General features: G+C 41.0%; 1 protein-coding gene across 9 annotated transcripts in view; it reads right to left on the minus strand.

Moving 5' to 3' along the window:
- The window catches only part of Znf131 (zinc finger protein 131), a 32128-nt gene extending 7243 nt beyond the window's left edge, over window positions 1-24885 (minus strand). Inside the window, exons 1-6 of one of the 9 annotated variants that reach the window (XM_021650157.2) lie at window positions 24289-24618; window positions 23677-23815; window positions 22335-22436; window positions 12253-12397; window positions 3028-3385; window positions 2703-2925 (exon numbers count right to left, since the gene is read on the minus strand). In XM_021650157.2, the coding sequence (XP_021505832.1) occupies window positions 2703-2925; window positions 3028-3385; window positions 12253-12397; window positions 22335-22436; window positions 23677-23800 (952 nt within the window). In that variant the 5' untranslated portion in view covers window positions 23801-23815; window positions 24289-24618. Of the gene's footprint in view, window positions 1-2702; window positions 3386-12252; window positions 12398-22334; window positions 22437-23676; window positions 23816-24018; window positions 24159-24288; window positions 24620-24716 lie in introns of those variants that run through there. The other 8 variants (XM_021650158.2, XM_060372893.1, XM_021650154.2 and 5 more) reach the window with 8 other exon arrangements.
- Between the last annotated feature and the right edge of the window lie 3114 nt (window positions 24886-27999).

Below are 27999 nucleotides of genomic sequence, written 5' to 3' on the forward strand. Positions count from 1 at the left end.
CTTAATGGTTGCACATGACTTTAATTTAAGCACTCAGAAGCAGGAGGATCTGAGTTCAAGGGCACCCTGGTCTATGGAGTGAATTCCAGGACATCCAAGACTATACAGAGAAACCCTGTTTGGATAGACTGATAAACCAACAAACCAACCAACCAAAATGCAAATAATACACCTGAAGATTGGAGGCAAATACTCTCCCAGTGACGTACTGGCTACCCTGACACAGTGGTATTTTTTTTTTTTTTAAGATGTGTGGACTGTTAATTCTCTAGAGAGGTTCCATCCTTTTCTTATTTGTCTTACTGTGAGATAGGTGCCATTATCCTCAATGCAAATAAAGGGGTGTCAATATGAAGTGATCCACCAGGTTTGTCAAAGTGGCAATTGTCAGGACTGGAGCCAAAACTGTGATTTTTATTTCCTGCACCTCTCCTTGAAAGTAGCAAGCAACTACTTAAAAACATGTTGAACTCACCTCAGGTTTTTTTTTTTTTTTTTCAAATACAGATGTCAAGTGGATCTGGTTATTCTCCTTTATCCCTTGCTGACTTTCCTTTGGTGGTTTCTTAAGTTAATAGAGTCATTTCAATACAAAGTTAGATTTCACAGTCTTTCACCTTCAGGTCTCAGAGATCACCAAATCCTGTGGATCCTGCCCTACTCTATCTACCCCCTCCTCCTGCCATTACCTAACCTCTCCTTTTAGATAACTCCAAAAGATGCCCTCATTATAGCCAGGAGGTTTTATTCCATATCAATCTATTTTGCCAGTCACTTCTCTAAAATAGAAATCTGACCACTGTGCTTCCACATTTACGCCAAAATTCAGTTTGCATCGGTGCTAATGGACCCTACAGTGAACAGGTGACTCTAGCATTTATAGCTAGCAAAGCTAATTAAGTTAAGTTATCTCACACTCTTTGAGCAAAAAACAGACATACAACAAAGTACTTTCGCCCTACATTCACTCTAAATACACCTCTTCTCGCACTGCCCCCACCACTTTTGACCATAAATGACTCACAGGGACCCCCACATGCTACAGGGGGCCTGCTCTAGCAATTGCCTGGTACTCCTCTACTCTGACCCAACTCTGTCATCATCCATCCTTCCACAAGGCATGCAAAACAACTTGCTTTCATGCTTTCCTCTATGACTGTGTCTTGCCTCTTGCTTGAAAACCTGTTTCCAGGCTAACTTCTTTTCCTGTGAGTCATCATCATTGGGGCTGGAACTTGAGGAATAACACATTTCTGAATCTACCTGACTCAATTTCAATTAGTGTATAAGCAACACTCTGGGCAGTGAGACAGCTATTAAAAAAAAAAAAAAAAAAAAAAAAAAAAAAAAAAAAAAAAAGATCAACAGTAGTAGCTGTCCAAATTCTAGTATCAAAGAAAGATTCTGAATGGTATATGTACCTATGTTTTATTTCCAATATCAACAATCCAAATAGCCTTACTCATTACATGTAACAAGACTCAGGCACAACTATCCCAGAATCTAACATTTAGCAGCTCATGGTAAGTGCTTTCTCCATACTCTTATCATTGGGGGCTTAGAGCTTGGCAAAAATTTAAGTTACTGCCAACAGGTCTTGTGCTTGACTTAGGAAATCTAGCAAGAAATGCTTGGGGAATAAAAGCAAGGAAAAGGAACCGTGTGTGTGTGTGTGTGTGTGTGTGTGTGTGTGCACGTGCGTGCACGTGTATTGGGTGAGAATGACACAAAACTACTATAACCAAAGAAAGACTTCTTGGAATATCTTCAAGAGTGGGATAGCTTTTAGAACAGAGTATTATCCCTCAGCTCCCTTGGCTGTCCACTAGTCCTGAAACATTTGCCAGTAAGAGAGTTGGAGGGAGACAGACAGATGATTTCTTTTTCTGGATCAAAAATATATTATTCCAGCTGGGTGTGGTAGTGCACACCTGTAATCCCAGCACTCAGGAAGGTAGAGGCAGATGGATCTCTGTGTTTGAGGCCATCCTGGTCTACAAAGCAAGCCCAGGATAGCCACAGCTACACAATGAAACCGTGTCTCAAAAAACAAACTTTATCTACAAATCCTACTGTAAGCTAAGTGCCTGCTCACTGACAATAAGACACCATGTAAGAAACTAGGAAGGCAGTGAGGGTAGATCCTTAAAGCTCCTTGACCAGGCAGCTTTGCTCAACTGATTACCTTCAAGCTCACTGAGACTCTGCTTCCAAAAGTAAAGCTGAAAATGAATACCAAGGAAAAGCCATCATCTCTGGCCTGCACACACAGAGGCGCACACGAGGCATGCACATACCGTGTCCACTCAACACCCACGAAATGCAGCACACTCCCAAAAGATTATTAAATGTATGCTCCCTCAAAATACAAGTGTATCTATGTAACATGTTAACATGGGAAACAAAATTAGAAGAATAAAGTCACAATATAATTAGAATTTAATAATTCATAGTACTTAGCAAATAACCTATAAACTATTTTACATATTTCTTTAAAGAATATAAAAAAGGGAAAGACATAAAAGTGACAATCAGTTTTAAGGCTGACACTGTTTGCATTTAAAGTATCAAATATTTCAAGAAATGAGTATGCATTTCTTGAAAATACCCTGCTTATCAGTAAACATGGGTGGGGAGTGAGATTTAAGACTTCAAGTGAATGTAGAAAAATTTATACTTGAAACAAAGTATTTGCTGATTACCTGTATGTTTTCGAAGGTGTTCTTTAAAGTGCCCAAAGTGGTCAAACTGTTTCTCACAGTACTGGCATATGTGTATTTTTTTCCCAGTTCTTTGCTTCTTACTCACTCCACCTTCTTCAAGGTGGTAACAGTTTAGGTGTTGTTTCCATGCACTCTCTCGAAGATACCTTTTATTGCATATGTCACACTTGAAACTCTCAGTGGAGTGTGATTTCATGTGTTCCTTAAAATGGTAAAACAATTTAAACGAACGGTTACATTTCTCACAATGGAACAAGTCCTTCACATGTGACAGCTGAAGTTCCACAATTTCAATACCTTCTACCTGTTTGCTTATGGGGTCAGATGCACAGTCATCTTCGCTAATCTGTCCTTTGCTTTCACCTTGACGATACTTGCTGGTAATATCCGCCAACAGTGCTAGAGCGGAATCATCGGAGGAACCTGTGCTCTGGATATACTTTATAGACTGCCTGGCAGAAGCCATCTCCTCCAAAGTTTCAATGCTTTCATCTTCTACTTCAATTGTGCCTTCAGCAATCTCCACCTCAATTTCCACAGGTTCTGATTCTGCAGATGGCAAGGATTCAGTGATAACATTGGAAGTTTCTGCAATTTTTCTTTTTTTTGCCTCATTTTTTCCTGTGGTATTTTCCTCTAATGGAGCAGAGTTTTCTTTGTTTCTGAAAATATAAAGTATAGGTTTAAAAAAAAAATCTATAAAATCACAGAAGAGTTCTTTGAAAAAAAAAAATCAATAAATTTATATGTAAGACAGAAAACAAAACTCGGTAGCCTCTACTGATCAATCTTAGGATTTCCTAAAAGTTGTAACAATTAGGCAAAACTGGTCAAAGCATAGATATATGAAAGTTAATGGAACTGAACAAAGTCCAAAAAACAGACCAATACTTATAAATTAACTTCTGGAAGAAAAAAAACATCCAGGGTTTCTCAATGGAGAAAGGACACTTTTAAAAAGTGGTGGTGCTGGAGTATCTGGTATTTATACTAGAAAATAAGCTTCAAACTTTAAACGCATACATTTATAACTAATAATAACTAAATGGATCACAGAATAAAATGAGAACTAAAATTCTTGAATTTCTAGAAAACAGAGGAAAAAGTCTTAGCCACAGGACCACCAACCTCTGCCTCCTCACTGCCAATCCTTTCATTAAAATCACATGAAAGCCTAAGATACAGTATTGTGACAACAGGGCATCAGATGCCCAGGGTGTGTACTGCAAACCAAGCCAACAGGCACAGATCTGTTATCCTATTCTAGAAAGCAATATGGAGAGAGATACTAAATCAAGAAGGCCTATAACTTGAAACAGATGATTTCACCAGTTTTTACCCTGCTGTCAACTAAAGTGTTGGGTGGGCTGAAAACACCATGGTTTGGGGCAAGAAACATGCAGTTTCTACGCTGCTTGAAACCAAAAGAAAAATGTGCCTTGCTTATTGAGTCTGTCACCTTCCTCATCTATCTCTACCTTCCTGACTTAAGCTGCTTGAAGGAAAACAAATTTTGAGGAAGAGCCACAATCTCATCACACACATGGGGACTAGGAGCAATCCAGTTATATGGGAAGGAACTCGGGCAAAGGGAGGCAGGGTCTAGTCAAAGATTTTGGGTTTTAGTCTTGACCCTTAGTCATAGCTACAAGGCACAACTCTGAAAGGAAACAAATAGCTGCAGCTGTTCACATACTGACATTGATAGCCAACCTGTGTAAGTCTTCCAGTCTCAAAGTCCCATTTCGTATGGGAGTCAACCAGACTTTGTGACTAATATGGTTAAGAGGTGTCCAACAAGTATCTTTCTTTGGTCAGTCAAGAAGAAATGCTTAAATTGAGAAAGTACTTGGCCTTCTGCTGCAGGTACTGAGCCTCAACAGCATCTATGAAAGCCAAAACAGATATAGCGCCGATGCTTGCTGGCAGATGCCTAGGCTGTCCTCAGAGCTCTGGCCAACAGTCCTCATGATTTATCTTGTTATACTTTTACTGACACATGGGCTGTTGCCAGTGGCTTAACTATTTGGTGAGCTAACTTGAAAGGCACACCTACTTCCAAAGCCACAATCACTGGGGAAGACAGAGTCATTCATTTAGATGTTCATGATAAATGGCCATTTTCTAATAAGACTAACTGCAATCAGGTGGTAGAAGCAGCCTATTAAATACCCAGACTGGCATTTTAATGCCAAGAGCCAACATTCTGAATGTGTTAATACATTCACAATCAGAAACTGGTCTTGAAGTGTAAACTTCAGGCCTGACTTCTGATACCTAAGAGATTCCCTGTCTTACAGTGCAGAAGTGGCAGCATACAGAATGTTGTTACTCACACACTGACACTCATTTGGGAGCTGTGAACGAGGGCTTTACCCTGATCTTTTCAGGTTATGCATGTGCTGCTCCAGTCTGAACAGCTGCTTCAGGCCTCAGGGCTGTGATCCATGAAAACATGTTTGGCTTCCTGGATCTACAGTCTGAAAAGGGTGCATCTTTTTTTTTTAATTTTAATATATCACACACTCAATATAATAACTGGATAATAGGAAGGTATTGTTTTTTTATGCGTCCTACCTTCCACATATACTGATTATCACAATAACCTATTCAAACACTGACTCAAAATGATTTCCCACTCTACTTCCCTCACCTTCTCCTTGTCTAAAAATCTGAGTAAGCCATGTTGGTCATCAAGTTCAGCTGTCCCCATAAAGGGATCATCTCTTCTCAGCTGTTTCCTAAGTAATGATGAAGACAAAAAGAATGGGAAGCTTATATAAACCTAGTTAGAAAATTTAGGATTCTGCCCTTTTTGACTTTGTTTTCCCTAATAACAACACTGGGACAATAAAGTTGATATCACTTTCAAGAGATAGTCAAATATTGGCAAGGGCTCAAACTTAACTCTTCTTTAGTCATCTGGATTCTCTTATTAGAATGACACCATCTTATATATGAGAGGAATAAAAACCACTGGTCCAAGCAACATGTTTATAATGGCACACATGAGGCCAAGTGGGAAACTTAATGGGTCTCTAAATTTTATAAAAATGCTCTGACATTTCCTATGTAAGTTCTGGGCAGAAATAGATGACTAATGACTAGAAAGACTAAGTTATATAGCTGCTAAACTAAGACATTAATTTTGGGGGTGGGTGTGTACAAGGAGGGCAACAACCCTGGGAGCTAGAGAGACAGTATTTTACATCCCAGGAGGTATGTGGGAGGGAGAAACAAGTGCCACTCAGTTGGTATTCAGGTGCCTGTGATAAATAAAACTGAACTGACTGCCTTTAGACAGCCCTCCAAAAACTAGGACTAGATTCAAACATTCTGAACTATACGCAATGTCAACTTGTATCCCTAGTAAAGGAGGCCTTTTATTTGTAGATACAAGGTACACAGATGACATTTACTCACGTTTTGTTAATAGCAGTTTTAAGTAAAGCCAATATGAGAAAAAGTGAATGGATTAGGTCACAGTCACATGTATCAGTGACTAATGACAAGAGGAAATTATGAGAAAACTTACCAGAAGCCAAATTAATATAAAAGTAAGAATATTATTAAAAAACACCTTTTTATTAATGTCTCATGTTGTTGCAGGATATATAAAGAAAGACACAAACAAATCTTTATTTTGGATCTGTTTTCAAGGTTGTTTACATACACAACAGCTTGAAAACAAAGTCTGCCCTGTTTCAGAGTGGAAGGCAGATAATATCCAACAACAGTATCAATGAATTTCAAACCACTGATGAAATTAGGAAAGTATGTACCTACCACACCTGTATGTAAAATTCTAGAAAATGTGAATAACTTATGGTAACAGTACATTGGTATGGTAATTAAGACTGGGAAAAAAGGACTGGATTACAAAATGAATAAACAACAGAAAATGTTAATTCAATAACTTAATAGAGGTAATGGTTTTATGGATATGTTAAAACTGCATAATTTGCAAATCTTTACTTTTTATTAGATGTATTTATTTTATGTGAGCATTTTGCCTACATGTATGTATGTGTGCCACATGCACGCACAGTGCCTGCAGAGGTCAGAAGGGCAAACAGATTTCCAGGAACTGGAGTAAGGGTGATTGTGAACCACCATGTGGGTATTGGGAACTGAACCCAGATCCTCTGCAAGAGCTCTTAACTGCTGAGCCAATCTTTCCAGCCCTTCAACCCTTACTTTCTATATTTTATATGTTGCCTTCATTTATGTCTACACACCACATGCCTGCGTGCCCACAGAAACCAGAAGAGGGCATCAGATCCCCTGGAACTAGAGTTACGAAGAAGTGTGAGTCACTATGTGGGTGCTAGGAATCAAATCTGAGTCCTCTGGAAAAGCAGTCAATGCTCTTAACAATTAAGCACCTCTCTAGCCCCTCAAACCATATTGTTTAAATAAGGTCTATTATGGCAAAAGTAGCATATGTTTGCCATATTAAACTTCAAAAACAGGGCTGATGACATGGCTCAACTAGTTAACGTGCTTGCTCCATGACCTGAGTTTGAGCCTTAGAAACCACAGTGAAAAGAAACAACTAGCTACTCCCATCTGTCCTCTGACTTCTGGCATTTGTGCTGTGGCACATGCATACCCACAAACTTACATACAAGTAAATGTACCAAGTAAAAAGTTTAAAAAACACCCAAGCCCCAATGACTTACACAAGTATCTATACTCTTATCAGAGTAAATATATGCTCATTGCAGAGGAATCTGCCAACTCTGACCTAAGAGCATCTTCTATAAGGAAAGCTTTAATAAAACACTGTATACATATTGTATATATAGAACAAGTATAAGATACTAACTCCTTTTCTTTTAATATGTTTGCTGGGCTAGCAAGATGGCTCAGTGGATAAAGGCTTGCTGGGTAAGCTGAGAACCTCAGTTTGACCTCCAGAACCCCCATGTGAAGGTGGAGGAAGAGAGCCAGCTCCACAGAGCTATCCTGAGACATCAGTGCCTCAGAGGGTTAAGAGACCTTGTCATCAAAATTAACCAGCTGAGTTTTATTTATTTATTTTTAGGTTTGTTTATTATGTATGCAATGTTCTATCTGCACGTACCCCTGCACACCGTAAAGAGGACACCAGATTTCATTATAGATGGTTGTGAGCCACCATGTGGAACTGAACTCAGGACTTCTGGAAGAGCAACCAGTGCTGAGTTTTATCCTGAGAAAGTACATGGTAAAGCAGAAAACAGATTCCTGGAAGCTACCCTCTGACTTCCTACCCAGGCCAGAAAGATAGGTCAGTAGTTAAAGGTACCCAACAGGCTACATGGCTTATATTTGATTCTGGGAGTCTACTTGGTGGCATGTATGCCCCCCAATAATGAGTATTTTTAAATGTTCGCAAAGTTTTAAAAATAATTAACAATACTCAGTATACTGGTGAAACTGCAGTCCCTTGTACCAGCAGAGCCACTGTTTCCAAAGGTAAAGGCACATGAACTAAACTTTAAGTGTTTACTGAGAAATATTATCACACCCACTAACTTGTATGTAACACCATTGCTCTAACAGAGAAACACTGGAAAAATAAATCAAATACCAAGCTATCTTTTACTCTATGAAGTACTGCTAGGCAATGAAAATGAATGCAATACCATCTCATAATAATAACTTAAGTGATAACTACCAGATCAGTGGTTGCCTAGAGGTAAGAACTGAGATCAACAAGGGTCATGAGGCCTTCTGGAATGATAGAAATGCTTCTTGATCCTGATTGTGACAATGGCTATACCACTAGATCTTATTGCTAAAAATTCAAACTCTGGCCAGGTGTGGGGCACAAACCTTTAATTCCAGCACTCAGGAGGCAGAGGCAGGCAGATCTCTATGAGTTTAAAGGCAGCCTGGTTTATACAGTGAGTTTTAGGACAGTCAGGGCCACATAGGAAGATTGTCTCAAAAATACCAAGAACAAAAAATTAAAAAGAAACCACAAAACAAATGAACAAACACCACCACCAAAAAACCCACTCTGTTATAGGCATACAGGCACTCTATGTAAATTACATGCAATGAGGGAAGAATAAAAACTCCAGATGACAACTACAGCTTTAGGTTTTAAATAAGCAAGGAAGCATTCTAATATTGTAAAACAAGGCCTTTGTGTCTACTTCTCAGTATAATTCAAAGTTTACACTATATTCCAAAAATAATTCCTTTCCTATAAATGTTAAAAGGAGCCCTGTATCTTTGGCAGCAAACTAACTAGTTACCAATTGTTCCTCTAAGCAGTAAATTTAACCAAAACTAAACATCCACTCTTAAACCATTTAGTCCCCTACACTTATATACGTTGAAGTCCAAGTATTTGAGGTAAATTGCAAATTACTTGTGTTGTTTTTTAAATTTATTTTTAATTTATATATTTACTTTACATCCCGATCACAGGCCCCTCCCTTCTCTCCCTCCCACCCTCTTCATCCTATCCCTTTTCCAACTTGTCCTAAGAAAAGGGGAGGGCCCCCCAACACATCAGGTCACATCAGGTTTGAGGCCCCCCTCATCCACTACGACAAGGCAAGGCAGCCTGGCAACAGAGTCCACGTCATAGACACCACCTGCTCAACTTACTAGGGAACCCATATGAAGATCAAACTGCCCATTGGCTACATCTGTGTATGGGACCTAGGTCTAGTTCATGTATGCTCTTTGGTTTTTGCTTCCTTCTTGTAAGCCCCTACGGGTCTAGGTTAATTGACTCTTTGTTTTTCTTACAGTGTCCTATATTACTATTAACCAGGCTTCTAATGCTCATTTAATTATGAGTATGACCAGATAAACTCAGACCCCTGATCCAAACAGGAATGACTGAAACTCAACAAGCTACAGAGATCTGCACTTAAGAGCTTACTGTTCTTCCATAAGGACCCAAGCTGAGGTCCCAGCACCCATGGTCAGCAGCTCACAACTGCCTGTACCTCCAGCAGCTTGGATACCTGTACCTTCTTCAGGTCTCTGCTGACATCTCATGTGACACACACATGACATATACTCTCACATACACAAAAATAAAAATAACTCTAGAGTGTTCCTTTTGAGATGATGACTGAGAAGCATAGAAAAACTACAATAGTGGCAGGGCCATAGAACATTAAGTTGGTGGTCAAGTGCTTCTATCAGGCCTTTATTAACTGGATTTGTATTCACGGTTGAATGGCAAAGCAAGACTGTTTTTTTAGTCTATTAGACAATATTGCACAGCACAAAGAATAATTTTTGTGATAGCTTTTCAAACTTACAAATGCCTCAAGATGTAAAATGTTTATGCCCTAACCCAAAGGGGTTGAAGTCTAATGCAAACAACGTGGGAAAAATAGTGGTTTACAAATATGAACACAAAGATATAGCTAAGAATAAAAATATTTGGAGACTGTGTGCGTGTATATAAATGGGAGTGAAGAATACATGTCATGGCACATACAGTGGAGGTCAGAACCATGTGTGAAGAACTGCCCTCAGGTCATGAGGGCTGGAGGAAGCACCTTCACTCTTTGAGCTACCTCACTGACCATTAAAACTTACTCTGAAATGCTTAATTACAAGACTCGTATTAAACAATCAGTAATGAACATTTGTCAATGTAATTACTTAGCAGTACCAACTAAGAATACTTTGAGGCTGACTTAAGATGTACCTGGGAAATGTGGTATTTACAGGCAATGCTTGAAGGTTTCTGACACAGGCACGCAACACTGTGATGTGTCCCAGACAGTCACGTGTGCTATGCTTTTTTAATCCAGCACCCACTCCAGCAGGGAGATGGGAGGCAGTAACAGGAAAAGTCCTACAAGCTCACAGACCAGGTAGGCTCAAACACAAAGAGCAGCAGAGAAAACAAGAGACTTCTGGAAGCAGGCAACTAGCTTTGGAACGTTCTTATTTGTGAGCTAATTAGAATAAAATCACTATTTTTTGGTTTGTTTGTTTCTTTTTCGGTTTTTCGACACAGGGTTTCTCTGTCCAGGACAACCAAGGATACACAGAGAAGCCCTGTCTCGATAAAACAAAACATGCTACTTATGGACAATTTTAATTCAATTTTTCTCCTAGATTTATTACAAATTACATCTTTTAACTAACCCATACCAGTGAGTAAGATAAATCTTTTTTTGTTTTGTTTTGTTTTGTTTTTAGAGACTAGGTTTCTGTTTAGCCTTTGTTACCCTGACTCACTCTGTAGACCAGGCTGGCCTTGAACTCAAAAGAGATCCACCTGCCTGTGCCTCCCCAAAAGAGTGCTGAAATTACAGGCTAAGAGTCAATTATTTTGTTCTCCAAGGAAAATGATTTACAAAACTTTATTTGTTGGCATGCTAATAGCCTATACTGAATCATCATTAAACACACACACACACACACACACACACACACACACACACACACACGGAAGGAAGGAGGTGGCAGTGAAATTACAGTTCACACGTTTGGAATACTGTATGATAGATAATGTACACTTTACTGGCATTAATAGAACCTCACAAACAATTCTTTGAGGAAGTCTAACTATAATACCATCTAGGAGCTGAGCAACTTCACACAGGTCATAGGGGTTGAGCTTGGGTAACCTAGAGCAATGCTAGAGCCCTCAGCTCATTTTTTACTTGGCTCCACACGTGCAAAAACTGACGGGATTTGCTTACTGTATCCTGTAAGAGTTTCTGAATGAGCAGTATGGCCTCGCACTTACAGAGATCTACCTGCCTCTGCCTCTCAAGCTGGGACTAAGGATGTTACAAAGTTCTAATTCCTTAGCAGTGGATTTTTTCTCATGCTATAATACCACTGAATCTTTGCAGCTGGTATTCTAGTATTCAGGCAGAGATTTACATCACCCAGAAAGTACACAGAGCACATAACAAGCTTATATAACTATATTTAGATTATGATAACTGAAATTTGGCCATTATGGTGGTTTGAATAGAATTGGCTTCCATACGCTCATAGATTTTAATGCTTGGTGATTAGGAAGTGGCATTACTTGTCAGGAATTAGGTGTGGCCTTGTTCGAGGAAGTATGTTAGTGGGGGTGGGCTTTGGGTTTTAAAATGCTGTTGCCTGCAGATCCAGATGTATAACTCTTAGCTATCCCTCCAGTACCATGTTTGCCTGTGTGACCCCATGCTCCTGGCTGTGATAATGGACTAGGCCTCTGAAACTGTAATCCGGCCCTAATTAAATGTTTTCCTTTCTAAGAGTTGCCATGGTCATGGTGCCTCTTCACGGCAATAGAACTTTGACTAAAATAGCCATTTATTGCTTTACCCTCATCTGGCCTATTTTTATTAACATTCTTAGTATAATAGTTAACACAAAAATAATTTATGTATTCTGGTAGCACCCTGAAGAGCAGCCTAGACACTAGAGATGCTGCTTTAATCTTGAGTTTTACTTGAGAAACCAAATGCAAATGGGGAAACAAATCAATATCCATTATTTTCTTAGTTTCATGATGCCCCTACTTAATGATATGGCACATACTATAATCTTAAGTTACCTGACTTCAAGCGCTTTAATAGCTTCCAGCATCTGTAGAAACTCTGCCGCTTTCCACACATCATTGGCTTCTTCTTCCCCTTGTATCATTAGTTTTGCTGTGTATGTGAACTCAATTAAGTGACGAAAAGCCATTTTACTAACACCTGCAAAAAACATGCGCATTATCATCAGTTCATAATTCAAACTTCACAATGCAGAGTAAAAATAGTTGAGATTTGATTACTTCTCATTTTTGAAAATTTCCAGAATACTTATCACAGTATCCTAGTCATTTTGGTACTACTTATCAAGCTAAGATCTCATGGTCCTCCTTCCAGCCTAAGCCCACTCCAGCCCCCACTATACCCCCCTTTAAGGCTTAATTTACTTCAAGTTACATGTCTGTGTGAATGTCTAAAGCCAGAAGCCCTGGATCCCCTGGAGCTAGAGTAATAGGTGATTGTGAGGCACCTAATAGAGGAGTTGGGGGGTTCGATCTCAGGTCCTCTGGAAAAACAATAGCCTAAACTGCCAAGCCACCTCTCCAACCCTCACCCTTAACTATGAATCTGACAATTTCATATAGTCATATAAGCAAGCTATTTTATCATGATCGTTAACTGGCTTCAATATGTTTTCAAGATTTATACACATTGTTGTGCAGGGCAGACAGACCTTTTAAAGGCTAGTCAGTATTCTATTTTATGTGTGCACAAATTTCCTTTATTCATTAGTCTGCTGATGAACATTTAGGTCATTTCCACATGTTGGCTACCATGAATATGCTGGAGGGAAAAAACATTCACATGCAATTACAGAAATATTTTATTATTTTGTGTGTTCATGGTACATGGACATATGTGCCAGTGTGATTCTGGAGGTTGCCTGTGGGTTGCAGGAACTGAACTCAGGATTGCAAACTGAATGCTGTGGTTCACAAAGCCATCTTGCTGCCTAAAGAATGCAATTCCTTTGCATGGACGCTCACATGTGGGATTACTGATTCTATGGGTTATGGCCTAAATATCCCTCCTGAAGGCTCATGTGTTAACAGCTTGGACCCCAGTTGGTGATAGGTTACTCAGGCTGGATTATGAGAATGCTTATTCAAAGCTGAATAAGCTATTAAAGAGCTGGGGCTTCAGTTGAGGTACTGTACAGACTTCGTGCAGCTTTTAACTGTATACTGACAGCACCTGACACTGCTCTCCATGTGGTGCCTCTATGAAAATATAACCTTATTCACAGACAAGAAGCATTTATATATTAGCAAGGTTTTAGTTAAGTTACATAGTAAGAACTCAGAAAATACATGCTGCACTGATTTTAAAGGAGAAGGGCTGGTGAGAGTTCAGTCTTTCTCGAGTACATTGCAGGCCTCTGTTTCAGCACCTGCTCTCTGCGTCAAGGTACTCCAGCCTCTGAAGGACCCCTGGAACTCAGCCAAAGCAACTCTTCTCCCTAGGAAAGCTGTTCAGCACATGTGCTGTTTCTACTTTAAGTTTTTTGACTGCTTCCCTTCTTCCACAGCCGCCACACTCATTTCCAATTTCTTACATCACACCTGCCTTCTGCTTTCTCGACAGTCCTCTTCACAAATGTACAGTGGTCCTTTCCAGATTTGACCTGTCTGACAAGTAATGATGTGGAACATTTTTTTCATTTACTTAATGGTATTTCTTTCTTGGACCAATTTCTACTTAAATTTGCTGTTTTTATATTTTAAATAATGTAGTTATAAATGTTTAATTCTGAGTTGTCTGAGTTCCCTTTCAGATAGATACTATTTGCAAACATTTTCTCCTTTCCAAGGGTTGTGTTCTCACTGCTCCCTTTACTTTTTTATTGCCTATCACATTAATGTCACAGTCATGAAATGTTTCGCCTAAGTCGTACTCTATTGAGATAAAATTAGTCAACATGCAAAAGTCAACCACACTGACTTTTGCACAGAAGTATCCTTGCATCACAGGAACAAATCAAACTTGGTTGTAGTAAATTATTTTTTAATTAATATGATACTGGATTTGGTTTCCTAGTTTTTGTGTGTACTTGTGTATAGAGAGCATACAAGTTCAGAAACCAGAGGACAATTTCTTAGGCTGTTCTCCTTACATCTTGTTTTGAAGGAGACATTTTTTTGTCTCTGTCACTGTTCTGTACACTCCAGGCTAGCTGGCCAATTCCCCACTGGAGTGCTGAGATTACAAATGCTTGCTGCTGTATCTGGTGGGTTCCAGAGATAAAACTGAGGAAGTCAGGCTTTTTTTTCAAGGTGTTTTTTCTTGCTGAGCCATCATAAAAAAATAAGGTCTCACTTTAGAGCCAGTCTTGAACCTATGATAGCCTTCATGCTTTAACCCCCAAAGGGTGACAGGTGCCACTACAAAGCTTGGCAGGTTTCTTAATACTTTACTGGCAATTCTTACATCTATTTTCATAAAGTTTTCTTCTTAAATTATTTGCCCATCTTGCTATTGTATTAGTCACACTGGTCTCAAGTGAATTTGGAAGCGTTCAAATTGTTTCTAAGCAATTAATTTCATTTATGTGTATCTGTATATGTATACACACATAGGTGTCTGCAGAGACCTAAGGAGGGTATCAGATCCTCCAGAACTGGAGGTATAGACAGTTATGAGTCATTTGACACAGGTGCTGGGAATGAAAACTCACATTCTCTGAAAGAGCAGTTATGTACTCATGACTGCTGAGCCCTCTCTCAAGGCCCTTATTCAATTTTTTTTTAAATGGTATAAATTCTTTAAATGCCATCTGATCCTACACTTCTCTTTACTGTGAAGTTTTCTGATAACTGATTCTAGCAGGTCCTTCATACTGTTTCTTCATTGTTTAGTAAAACCTTTAGTATTTCCCACAGGCTGGATTCTGAAACTGTCCTGGTAATTTAGTTTGTAGAACTCTTTTCACTGTAACCTACTTGAGAGGAATAACTTTCCAACATATAGGCACATACAAGAAGAATAAAGTTACTTTTGAAACTAAGTGTCTAGTCCAGGTGTGGTGGCACACACCCTTGATTCAAGCACCCAGGAGGCAGTAGGATCTCTCTGTGAACTAGAGGCCAACCTAGTCTAACAAAGTGAGTTCCAGGCCAGCAAAGGACTACATGACATGAGACTTGTCTCAAAACAAAACCCTGTTTCTATGAATCTTATTTTTCCTTTTCAAGTTTTGTGTTTAAATTTAATAACAAAATGACACGATTTCTGTATGCCTCTTAATGCTAGGTGTTAATGTTTTAATCAGCTAAAGTAAGAAACAACTGTAAAAGGCTATTTAAAGGAACAAAGAAAAAACTTAACAAATTTTTAACTATTTCCAGACCAAGAAATGCCCAAGTCTAAACTGTAAACAGTATACAATTGTTAATCACAAAATATTTTTGTTTGTTTCATTTACTTTATACATCTAAATGTGGCCTGGCCACAAGTATTTAAAACAGTAATCTTTTTGTTTTTTAGATAGGGTCTCTTGTGCAGTCCTGGCTGTCCTAGACCTTGCTTTGTAGACCAGGTTGGCCTCAAACTCAAGATTCACTTGCCTCTGCCTCCCAAGTGCTAAGATTAAGGGCAACATTACCACCTGGCTCAAAACAGTAATCTTTATTTGTATAAAGAAAGGGTATTGGGGCTGGAGAAATGGCTTAGCAGTAAAGATTGATTAATGCTTTTGGCCAAAGACTAGGTTTAGTTCCTAGCACCCATATCAGGTGGCTCAAAACTGCATGTGGCTCCAGATAGAGGGACTGGATGCCTCTGGCCCCACAAACATACACATACATATATTCACACATAGAGAAAAGCACATAACACATAATTTTAAACCCACTTAACACATACTTTTAATGCAGCAAAAATACTTCTTTTTTATAAAAATGGGGGGGTATATCGCTCAGGGGACTCAAAATTTTATGTCTTATTCCCAGCTGTTCCTGAAACTATGATCTGGGGCAAGACAGACCTTTAGAACTCATTTTGACTCATCCTCAAAATGTCTCAAAGCAATCTGAATATTAGTACTACTATAAAACACAGTTATATGCTACTAGGTAAGCAAACTAAGGCTGGTTGCAGTGGGACACGCCTGTAAACCCAGCACTCAGGGAGGCAGATGCAAGCAGATCTCCATGAGTTCAAGGCCAGCCTAGTCTACAAAGTCCAGGACAGTCAAGGCTACACAGAGACGCCCTGTCTTGATAAAAATCAAAACCAAACCAAACCAAACCAAACAACTAGGAGCAAACCTAAGCAGTATGACTCCTAAGTCTATTAAAAAAAAAAAAAAAAGAAGAAGAAGATTTAAAAGATTTCTCCTGTTGCTTGAAAGTCTGAACATCCCTACATTATCATATTCATAAATCAACAGCTTCCATGTTACTTTCAGAAGTAGGATAACTGAATCACTCATTCTCTCAAATTAAATATCTTGATTTTTTTCCCCCTGTCACAGATATGGGGGTGGAAGATGAAGTCAATCAAACTCAGAGCCTTGTATGAATGTGCTGGGGAAGTACTCTACCTACTACAGTCTCAGCTTTACAATTTGACCTTTATTAATGGCTTTTATCAGAGAGGTTTTACTGAACCCTTGAGGATTCTTACATATTAGGTACTTGCACTATTTCAAATACAAACATTTAGTACCAGTAAGAATCTCAAATAAACTGGACCTGGTAGTGAACACATTTAATACTAGCACTCAGGTGTTAGGCCAGCCTATAAGATTCTGTGAAAGAAAGGAAGATTGAGAGAGAGAAAAAAATGCACCAGCTATATGTAAGATCACTAAATTATTCTTTTGCTTTACTGAACAATTTCACAGACTTGTGTTGAAAGACTGATATTTAACATTGATTTATATTTTAGTAAAGCAGCGGTTACTCCCTAACTGGCTACATATCCAAATAACCACAGAGACTGGGATTTATTAGCCTAAAGCACAATGCTGTGCAATAATTACTCAATCCTAAATCTCCAAGCTAGCACTGCTTCCTCCCATTAGATTTCCCACATTATACTTGCTTTTTAATCATATTCTAGGTCCAGTTCATTTCTCTTGATGGTTCCCTGGTCCTCTCCTATATCCTTCACTTCCTATTCGTTCTCCCTTCACCAGACCCAGGATATCCCACCCTATTCTCTGTATTGTTCAGCACTGGTTAGTTGGCTTTGATTGGCAATACAGAGAACAAATGGTGGCATGCTACACAGACTCACACAGGGACGCTTAGAATAAACATCACAATGATGTCCAGACTGAAACTACACAGTGGGGTAGAGAAAGCAGCATATGAATAAAGAAGGGAAAACTGTACACAGTCCACAAGAACATTATGCTAAGAAGGCTGGCCATCTGTAAGAAACTCCACAAGGCATATATGCTGTTTAAAGCTGTCAAGAGGGCTGGCTCAGCTATTTCCAGAGCACTATCTGTTTCTAGACCACCTGACCTGACTCAATTTCCAGCACCCATGTGGCAGCTCACAATTATTTATAATTTCAGTTCCAGGGGACACCCCCTTCTGGTTCCAGTGGGCACTGCACACATGGAGCTAACAGACATAGATACAGCAAATTCATATAATTAAAAATAAATAAAATAAATCCTTTCGGAAGAAGTTATCACGACCTAAAAAATAACTTGGCACACTGCCCTCTTAAAAACTGGCCTACAAGAGTGCAGGGAATCGTATGAAAAGTTGGAAATATTAAGACCTGGAGAGGACAGGAGCTCCACAAGGAGAGCAACAGAACCAAAAAATCTGAGACCAGGGGTCCTTTCCAAGACTGATACTCTAACCAAGGACCATTGATGGAGATAACCTAGAATCCCTGCACAAATACAGCCCATGGCAGTTCAGTGTCCAAGTGGGTTCCATAGTAATGGGAACAGGGACTGTCACTGACATGAACTGATTGGCCTGCTCTTTGATCACCTCCCTCTGAGGGGGGAGCAGCCTTACCAGGCCACAGAGGAAGACAATGCAGCCACTCCTGATGAGACCGGATAGACTAGGATCAGAAGAAGGAGAGGAAGACTCCCCTATCAATAGACTTGGGGAGGGGCATTCGTGGAGAAGGGGGAGGGAGGGTAGAATTGGGAGGGGAGGAAGGAGGGGGCTACAGGGGGATACAAAGTGAATAAAGTTAAAATTAAAAAATATTAAAAACAACCTACAAACACTTTTCTCACACAACAACTAACACATTCAACATTCAGAAAAACAAACAAACAGGTTTATCAAAGTTAGGAAATGCAGTTTCAGAAATATAATGGAATGTTTACTGTTTCTAGAGCTTCCTCTGCATTTTTATTACTCTTGCTAAGCCCTTTCTCCAGGCCTGGTCCTAATCTGGATTAATCAGAATCACCTGGCCTATGGGCTGCACGTAAGGTCCTCTGATCTTTTGACTCAAACCCAGGAATGTTATTTGTTTTACTTAATACAAGTACTTCTGGATTCGTTGTTTATTGTTTGTTTTATGAAACCAGCCTGGTACTGTTCTAGGACAAACCACTGATATACTATCTAATAGAAATCAACCTGGCAACTCCTGCCAGGTAAGTGAGGTAGTGGCAGATAGTATAGTTGTGAGAAATATAATCTGGTAATTTTAGGATTAAAACGTTTTCATCAGTCCCTTACTCCTCTCATAGTAGAAATATTCAGATGGGGAAAAAAAAAAATCAAATTTTCTCTAAGTGATCATTTTAAGAAAAATGCTAAAGAGTACTTAACCTCAATCTTCTCCTGGGGACACTTTTCTGACATTCCTCTAGTCTGGGTTAAAAAAACCATACTCAAAAGTTGGGTATGGTGGCACATGCCTAGCAATGCAATCAGAAGGCCTGGTCTTATAAGTGAGTTCAGGACAGCAGAGGTATATAGGGAGCCTGTCTTTAAACAAACAAATAACAAAAAACCCTAAAATTTTTAATGTTTAACATGTCCTTAAAAAGGGTATGGTGGTGCATGCCATTAATCCCAGCACTTGAAAGTCACAGACAGACAGATCTCTGTGAGTTCGAGGCCAGCCCGGTTTATAAAACAAGTCCAGGACATCCAGGGCTTGATATACAGAGAAACCTTGTCTTGAGAAAAAAACAGGCCCTTGGCTCTTTTGTCCTTAACAATTAGGGATGAAATTTTCTGGACATGATAAGAATTGTCAGAAGAGAAATCAATTTTAGATCTGTAGTTTCAGAAAGAGAAAAGGAATGCACATAGAAAATTAGTCTTCGTTTTGAATTAGGGACTAGATGTCTCCTGAAGATTATATATGGCTAAAATCCAAGTCACAAAGCTGAACAGGTATGTAAATAGCTACAGGAGCAACAATTTTTATAGTTTTCAAAGCCAAAGGGGAGATGGAGGGGGCTGGATTTCACATTTTCATTAGGAAAGCACAAGTCACTGTTCACAATTTACAGTTGAAGATTGTAGTTATAGCTGAAACAGAAAGCACAAGCATGCCCCACCTTATTTTGTCCACTGACTAAAACTAAAGCTCCTGGAAAGAATAAACAGGAAATTAATTAAGCAGGACTCTGAAAAGAGATGACTAGAAAGTTAAATCAAACTCAAACAGCACTGAGTATTAAGGTTCTTACTTTTCCTTCAAAATATCCTGGCTTATTAGACTTAAGGAAAGTTCAAACCCCACAGCTGAGCAATGGGTACAAACAGTAAAGACTACCGGTGAAATTTCTAGAGAACCAAGCAAGGTAATAAAAGGTATGGGGAATGGGGTGGAGGGTAGATAGGTTTTTTTTTTCCCCCTCTCAGCAACATGCAAAATAAGTAGTAATTCTAAGTCCTGTACTTTGATGGCAGTACGATATTCATGCATGTGAGAGCTTGCTGTAGCCCGGGATGACCTCAAATTTCCCATCTTCTTGCCTGTCTCCCTACTGATGGGATTACAACTGTGATTAGCACCTTGCCAAGACTATAAAGATTTTGAAATTAAATTCAAGTTGGATGCATAGAGGATGTCTGAATCCAGACAAGTTGGCTTCCTGCTAAAGCAAACAAAAAGAAAAGCATTCTCTAAAAGATAAGAGCACCTATTCCTACACCAAATGTCTATGACATAATCCAAAACTACTTATAGTCTGAAAAACATTTAAGGTTTATTAAAACAGTAAAACCAAGACCAAAACTCAGGTGTTCTAATGTCTAGGACTTTCTTTACAGCCAGGTGACCTTGGGAGAAAATAGAGCAATATCAGAGTTAAGGGTTAAATGATAATAAATAAAACTCATACTTTTAACCCAAACCTGGCCAAATAACAAAAAGTATTTTCCACTTTGCAATTTAAACATTTAAATTGTACTACTTTATAATGAGTATAGGTCAGAGGTACTGAGAGATTAAACAAAAGAAAATTGTAATGCAATTTTTAGAAAGAAAAATCCTTTCTTCAGTGCTGCTTTTTCAGCCAGTAACAAGTATTCTAACCTGGGCCAAGGTTTTAAGCTGGTAGGTGTGGGGAGATGGCAAGCATGCACATCCCCAGCACCCATGCAAATCCTGAGGAGATGCAGTGTGATCTGCTTGGGAAGAGAGTGACAGGGCTAGCAGGACTAGCTAGCTCTGGGTTCAACTGCGAAACCCTGCCTCAAAGAGTAGACTGCCATCAGTGAGGACAATGCATGTTGGCCTTTGGCCTTGAGTGTGCACTGGCACAGGAGTAACCACCATACACAAATACACATATACACTTTTCTTGATAACCTTTACCTAGCACAGTCGACTTCTGCTGGAAATAAACCAAACCCCATTCTTCCTCATCAGCAATATCAACCATACTAAAGTTCTCTCTAATTTGCACTCCTTCTTTTAGACTGTTGCCATTATATTTTAAGCCCCTCAAAAATTCTTCAGCTCTTGGATCTAGCACACTACATACCACTGGTAATCAATAAGATGAATAGCTCTCACCTACTACGTTTGGCAATACACCAAATATGGCAGGTGACAGGTTTTCTATGTGCTTTATTTCAACTAATCATTACAAGCCTATTAACCTGCTTCTAGATGAGAAGACAAATGCAAAACTGAGACGAAGTAACTTGTTAGCTACTTATCAAGCCTCAAGCTGATGGACTTGGCTTGTAGCAAAAACAGTACCATCTAGGAAGCCAGAGTTTTATTAGCAATTCCTGTGTATGTCCAGTAAGCACATGCGCAGTCTACCATAATCTAAAAATAATTTACCTGCTAATACATTAACTGAAATTTAACAAAATTAAAGAATAGTTATTTTCTTTACTCCCCTCTAGGTATCAATTTTTCCCCAAGACAAGTTTCTAGGCAATCATAATAAAGAATACGTACTAAGTAAAAGAGACACAAAACCAAGACCTAGAAACTCTGAAAGAAAATTCAGATAAAATCATGATAATTAATAGTACAAACTAAATCTTTTCCTAGCTGGGCAAACCTTGGTTATGTAAACTTTAGGAGCCTGGTCCCCATATGCAAAATGGAAATAACAGCACTTACTTTCCAAAAGATTAATATGAGCCTTAGCTAATACACAAACTACACAGCATAAATTTGGCCTGCTCTATGGGGAAAAATGTCAACCGCTTTCTTTAAAAGCAATACCTAACTGATGATCCCTTCTCTCCTAACCATTTTTATAATCATCAAATTTCATCAGCACGTTACTTTATTAGTTCATCTTTCCAAGTACTCCCTATATTATGGTAGTCCATTTCATTTGTACCCATTAGTGACACTATTACTGATAGTACAGAGGTCTGTCCAGTAATTTAAAATATCACTGCCATTTCTAATATCCCTAAATCATAAGGTCACTAGAACAAAGGCGGTAGTCTCCATTTATGCATGCTTTGAAAACAACAGTGGGCCCTGGTTTCAGCAATGGGCCAGACTAAGTTTGAAACCAGTACCTATGTACCACTTACTCTTTACTCAAAGAATTCTCAAGTAAGAAAAAACAATGTGTCTAGTTGTCTACCAGCAACTATTGGTATTTATTATCCAGGATGTCTTGCTAAATCAACCAATTATTTTTGCTAAGTAATGTATGGAAAATGCCACTTACCTTCTATTTCAACCAAAGGTTCTTGAGTAAACTCCTGAAAGAATTTGTAGAAGAACTTACTGCAGGCAGCCAAAACAGCCTTGTGGGCCTTAAAATGGTGTCCTGAATAAATGGTGGGAGGTGGGGAGAAAAAGAAATCACACACTTGCGTCAAGATCAAAGTTAAAACCATGAAATGTAACAAGAAAACATTTCTTCATAATATAAAGACATATCCACAGATATTATTAGAAGAAAGTCAAACTACTTCTGTCAATTATCTTGGGAATTTTTAAGTTTAATTAGACAAGGAGCTAAATCTTTGCTTCAAAGGCTTAAAAGTCGATATTTATAAAAGCCAGTTTTACACTAAGTAACAAATTTCTTCTAGCACTTTCTGTTCCCTGTAATTAAATAACAAGGTATACTTAATCCCACTGAAACTGCTAAATATGAGCTGGAGATATGGCTCAGTGCTTAAGAACAACATCAGCTCTTCCAGGGGACTCAGGTTTAATTCCCAGCACCCACATGGTAACTAACAACAGTTTGCTACTCCAGTTCCAAGGGATTTGGCACACTCTTCTGATCTCTAGGAACACCAGTCAGGCATGTAATGCACAAATATACATATATATATATGTGCAGGCAAGACACTCATACACATAAAAGAAACTGCTAAATGTAATGAAAATGCAAAAGTTCATGTACCATTTAGAAAGAGATGTAAAAAAAAAAATTAAGTACAAAGCTTGATGGACAATGTTTCAATATGCCTAATATATTTGTAGGCACAACGCACCTACAAACCTCTATAGTAAGGAACAGGTTGTCTTGAAATCCAATAAACATTAAATAGAAAAGGGTCCCAATCTGGATTTGCCTCTACAAGACTGGTAAAGACTCCAACTTCCTTTTTAGTCACCTAAAGGGAGTAGTATGAGTGTAGCCAAGGCCTCTCTTCCATTTTCCTTCCCACACCATTTTGGAAAACTAGAATGAAAACTTCCCAAACCATCCTTGTACTGGACTCCTCAAAGCAGCTTGCTAAGAGGAAGTTTATTAACAAAACGTTGAGACGGCCTCCCTTGTCTTACCAACCATCTCGAGTGTGCAATTAGAAAACGAACAAGCTGCAAGAAGTTAAAACGGGTGCAGAGCAGACTAGATTAAAACCAAGACTAGCCAACCAACTTTCCGCAGCATGGTCTACGTGAGCAACTCTGACAAGCGCCCTCCCGGTTCCGATGCAAGCCCTCCACAGACTTTTGGAAGACAGCCCGGAGAGGGTGGATACAAAAAGGCGGGCAATGAGAGAAAACTGACGCTCCGATTTTTCTTCTCTGCCCACTACCCTACCCACCGTCGACGATCAGGGTGATGTCTGTAAACCGGTCCTGCTCCCGTTGTTCATTCAATCGGTCCAAAATCATTTTATGATGTTCAGGAAACTCCTGAAGGCATTCCATCGTTTCTTCAGCCTCCATGGCCGTCGGGCTGCTCTACAAGAGAGGAGCATGATAATGTACACCCATGAGCTCGGGCTGACACAAAACCCCTCCAGCAGAAAACAAAACACAACCCAGGGACGGGGGAAGAGGGGGGAGGGGGAGGCGGAGAGCAAGGCTGGGGAAGAAGAAAGGCGAGCCGAGGGGCCGCCGCGCGTCGCGGGCCGGAGCCCCAGCCGCGGGACTCTGAGCCTGACCTAATTGGAGTCTGGAGACGCGAGCGGGAGCGGGGTGGGCACACTGCTGGAGGCTCCGGGCGCCCGGGAGCGCAAGTCCGGCCGGGGGAGGACACCGACCGGCCTCGGCGGCCGCCCAACGGCCCGCCAAGACTCCCGTCCGGCCCGGACGCCCGCAGCCCCGGCCCCGGTCCGGCCCGCGGCCCACAACGACTCCCGGGTCGCCTCTCCCTCCGCTGTCCTCCCTCCTCTCCGCCCCCCCCCCCCCGCCCCGACCCGGCCGGCACTCACTCAGGGAAGGAGGAGCGGCCCGGGCCTGCGCGTCACTTACGTCGACGTGCTGCGTCACCGCGCCGGACGCGGACGCTCCCAGAGCGCCAATCCTCGCAACGCCCGGCCACGCCCCCGCCGCCCGTCGGGAGGGGAGGGAGACCCCGGAGTGGGGGCCTTGGGATTCGGCGTCCCAGCCGCCGCGCTCGCGTGCAGAAGCTCCCGTAGGCTGCTGCGGCGTCTCCCGATGGCGCCGGGCAGGGTCGGCACTGGGAAGCTCCGGGCCCTCGGGCGCGCCTGCAGCCCGTCCGCCCCCACCCGGCCTAAGGAGCAGCACTTCCGACCGCGAACTCCCGAGAAAACTGGCCCGGCGGCCCGGGACGTTTATATTCCGCGGCCCCGCCCCGCCCCGCCCCCTTTCCGGAGCCGAGGTGGGCCCTTATCCTTACCTAGCTAGCGCCAGGGCCTTGGGCCTCTCTCTCCACGCCCTCCTCTCCCGAGGCGCGGCCGGCCCGGTGTCCAGGCTGCTCGTCGCCCTCCATCTTCATCCTCGCAGCCCTGGCGCTCGGTCTGCAGGGGTCCTGCCGACGCACGTGCGTCCCGGGCTCTGCGGCCGCGGGCGCGAGCACGCTCGGGCGCCCGGATCCCTGTCCCCAAGGTCCGCCCTGCGGGCTGCAGCACGTGTTCGCAGACTCTTGAGACCCGGTCAGCTCCAGATCCAGTTGGGATTCCTTCAGCGGAGCTCTCCGCACCTGCCTCCTTCGCCCTAAAAAGGCTGGAGACTGCCAATGGGTTGCGTATGGCAGGCTCTTTCATTGATACAAAGAAAAGCTCGGTTGAGGGTAATGCTGTAATAGTTTAGGTGTAGTGGTCGTTAATGGAAGGTCAAATAGCTGTGTGCGAGAGTAGATACAATCACTGCGACAGCTGTGTTTTAAAAACGCCTTCGGTGGCTGAGCGCACGTGCTTTCTCCATTCTGACTTCAGTCTGAACAGCAGTGAACTTGATCGCTCAGTACTAAGCAGGAGTAATCTGGAGAGTCCAGGAAAACCAACCAAGCGGTGCGTGTTCTTAGCCATGCATACATAGCACATGCAGACTTGCAGCTCGGAGTGTTCTTGTTTGCTGGGACAGGCACACAACGGCCTTTTTAAGTGTTTAAGAGGTAAGATTTTCTTACCATTTTAGGAGTGGAATCTTTGAAGGTCCAACAGGAAGAGAAGGAGATGTGAGGAATATGACAACTAAGTGGACATGATATCGAAGTATTTAGCTGTATGAGCCTCTTTGGGGGAAAGAGCTAGCTTTAGAGATTAGGAAATTGTTGGCACACAGTTGATACTAAAGACAGAGAAGTGTGCAAGCAGTGTTGGCGAATTTCTGTAGTTGGAGCAGTCAGGGAGGCAGAGGCAGGCCGATCTACATAGTTTGAGTTCAGGACAGCCAAGGGGAGAAACCTTATCTCAAAAAAACCAGAAAATGTATGATAGTTTATGAAGAATCTGCAAGAGTGACCGTTTTGTGCCTTGTGGATTAAACTGGGCTACTACTGTAAAAGGAACTTTTATTTGTCTGGTTCAGATGTTGTCTAGGAGGCTTACTGCTACTAACCTAGGTCTAGTCCTGGAAGCTTCTGACCTCTGTACAACCTAACCTAGGCCTAGAACATTTTCAGCCTCTGAGACTTAACTGCTTAATAAATTCACCCTTTCTAGTTCTTACTGAGCTCATAGCTCATAGTTCAACTCAGCTGTTCTGGTTCAAACTCCTCTCCCAGTTGACTTATTCAATTTTCTCTCAGCCCCTGAATTGCTCAGCTTGGCCTCCAACTAACTCAAGCAATCTACTCTAATCTCCTGGCTCCTTCTCATTCTTTGGCTCATTCGATCTTCACCTGAGTTCTCTTTCTGCAACATCTCTCTCTGCATTGTCCCCTTGAGTAGCTTCCCTTTCCTCTCCCTTTTCTTGAAAGTTGGCCATATCCTATTCCATCATTTCTGCCACTCAGTTAGACGTCACTTTCAAACATGGGTGCTTCCTTCTACAAACCAAACTTTTCTTTCATTGTTTGGGATTAAAGGCTAGTACCGCCACACCTGGACTTCAGCTCTTCTTTATCTGATACTTGCTGGCCAGGCTGGCCTTGAGTTCAGATCTGCTTGCCTCTGTCTCCTAGATTAAAGGCAGGGCTGTATTCCAGCCAGATCACACAGACCTAGAAGGTCTTTGGATGTGATCTCTTGCCAGAACAGTCATGTTCTGAATTAACATTCTTCAACAGTCTACTGTTGTGCTTTTTTCTTTTTTTTTTTTACTTTATTTTATTAATTACAGTTTATTTTATTCCAGCTGTAGCTCCCTCCCTCATCCCCTCCTAACCCCACCCTCCCTCCTTCCTCTTCTATGCCCCTCCCCCAGTCTAATAGAAACATGATAGAAATAGAAAAATGATAGGGGAGGTCTTCCTCTCCTTCCACCTGACCATAGTCTATCAAGTCTCATCAGGACTGGTCTTCCTCTGTGGCCTGGCAAGGCTGTTCTCCCCCTCAGGTGGAGGTGATCCAAGAGCCAGCTCATGAGTTCTTGTCAGAGATGGTCCCTGGTCCTATTATTGGGAAACCTTCTTGGATACTGAGCTGCCTTGGGCTACTTCTGTGCAGGGGTTCTAAGTTATCTCCATGCATGGTCCTCATTTGGAGTATCTGTCTCAGAAAAGACCCCTGTGCCCAGATTTTTTTGGTTTTGTTGCTCCCTTTGTGGAGCTCCTGTTTCCTCCAGGTCTTTCTATCTCCCCCTTCTTTCATAAGATTCCCAGCACTCTGCCCAAAGTTTGGCTCTGCATCTCAGCATGTGTTTTGATACCTTGCTGGGTGAATGATGTCCAGCTCATTTGCCTTTCTGAATGAAGATTGAGCATCTTACCCAGGGTCCTCCTCCTTGCTTAGCTTCCTTAGGTGTACAGCATGATTATCCTATACTGTATGTATAATATCCACTTATAAGTGAGTATATACCATGTGTGTCTTTCTGCTTCTGGGATACCTCACTCAGGATGATCTTTTCTAGATCCTACCATTTGCCTGTAAATTTCATGATTTCTTTGTTTTTAATTGCTGAGTATTCCATTGTGTAAATGTACTACAATTTCTGTATCCATTCCTCAATTGAGGAACACCTGGGCTGTTTCTACTGTTGTGTTCTTAATATAAGGATCGTTACCATTATTCACACTTTATTTTAGATTTATGTGAATGGTTGTTTTACTTCTGTGTACATATGTGTGCCACATGAGGGTCTTTTGCCTATAGGTCAGAAGAAGGCATGAGGTCTCCCAGAACTGGAGTTACAGATGATTGTGAATTACCACATGGGTTCTGAGAATGGAAATCAAAGAGCAGCAAGTGCCCTTAATGGCTGAGCCATTTTCCAGCCTCTTCTTCACATTATTTCTTAGGACAAGAAATTGCATATAGAAATAGGCTTTGGGGAAATAATAACTAGTAGTCTTTTACTAATTGTAACAGCAACTGTAGGCCTGTGAAATAATATGGAGTAGGAACCAGATATAGTGGCAAGGCCTTTAATCCCGGCACTTGGGAGGCAGAGGCAGGCAGATCTCTTCAGTTCAAGGCCAGCCTGGTCTACCAAGTTAGTTCTAGGACAGCTAGGGCTCTGTAGAGAAACCTGTCTCAAAATAAATTAATTATTAACTAATTAAAAATAAATCTCAA

The sequence above is a fragment of the Meriones unguiculatus genome, chromosome 19, assembly GCF_030254825.1.
Source record: "Meriones unguiculatus strain TT.TT164.6M chromosome 19, Bangor_MerUng_6.1, whole genome shotgun sequence".
Lineage (NCBI taxonomy): Eukaryota > Metazoa > Chordata > Mammalia > Rodentia > Muridae > Meriones > Meriones unguiculatus.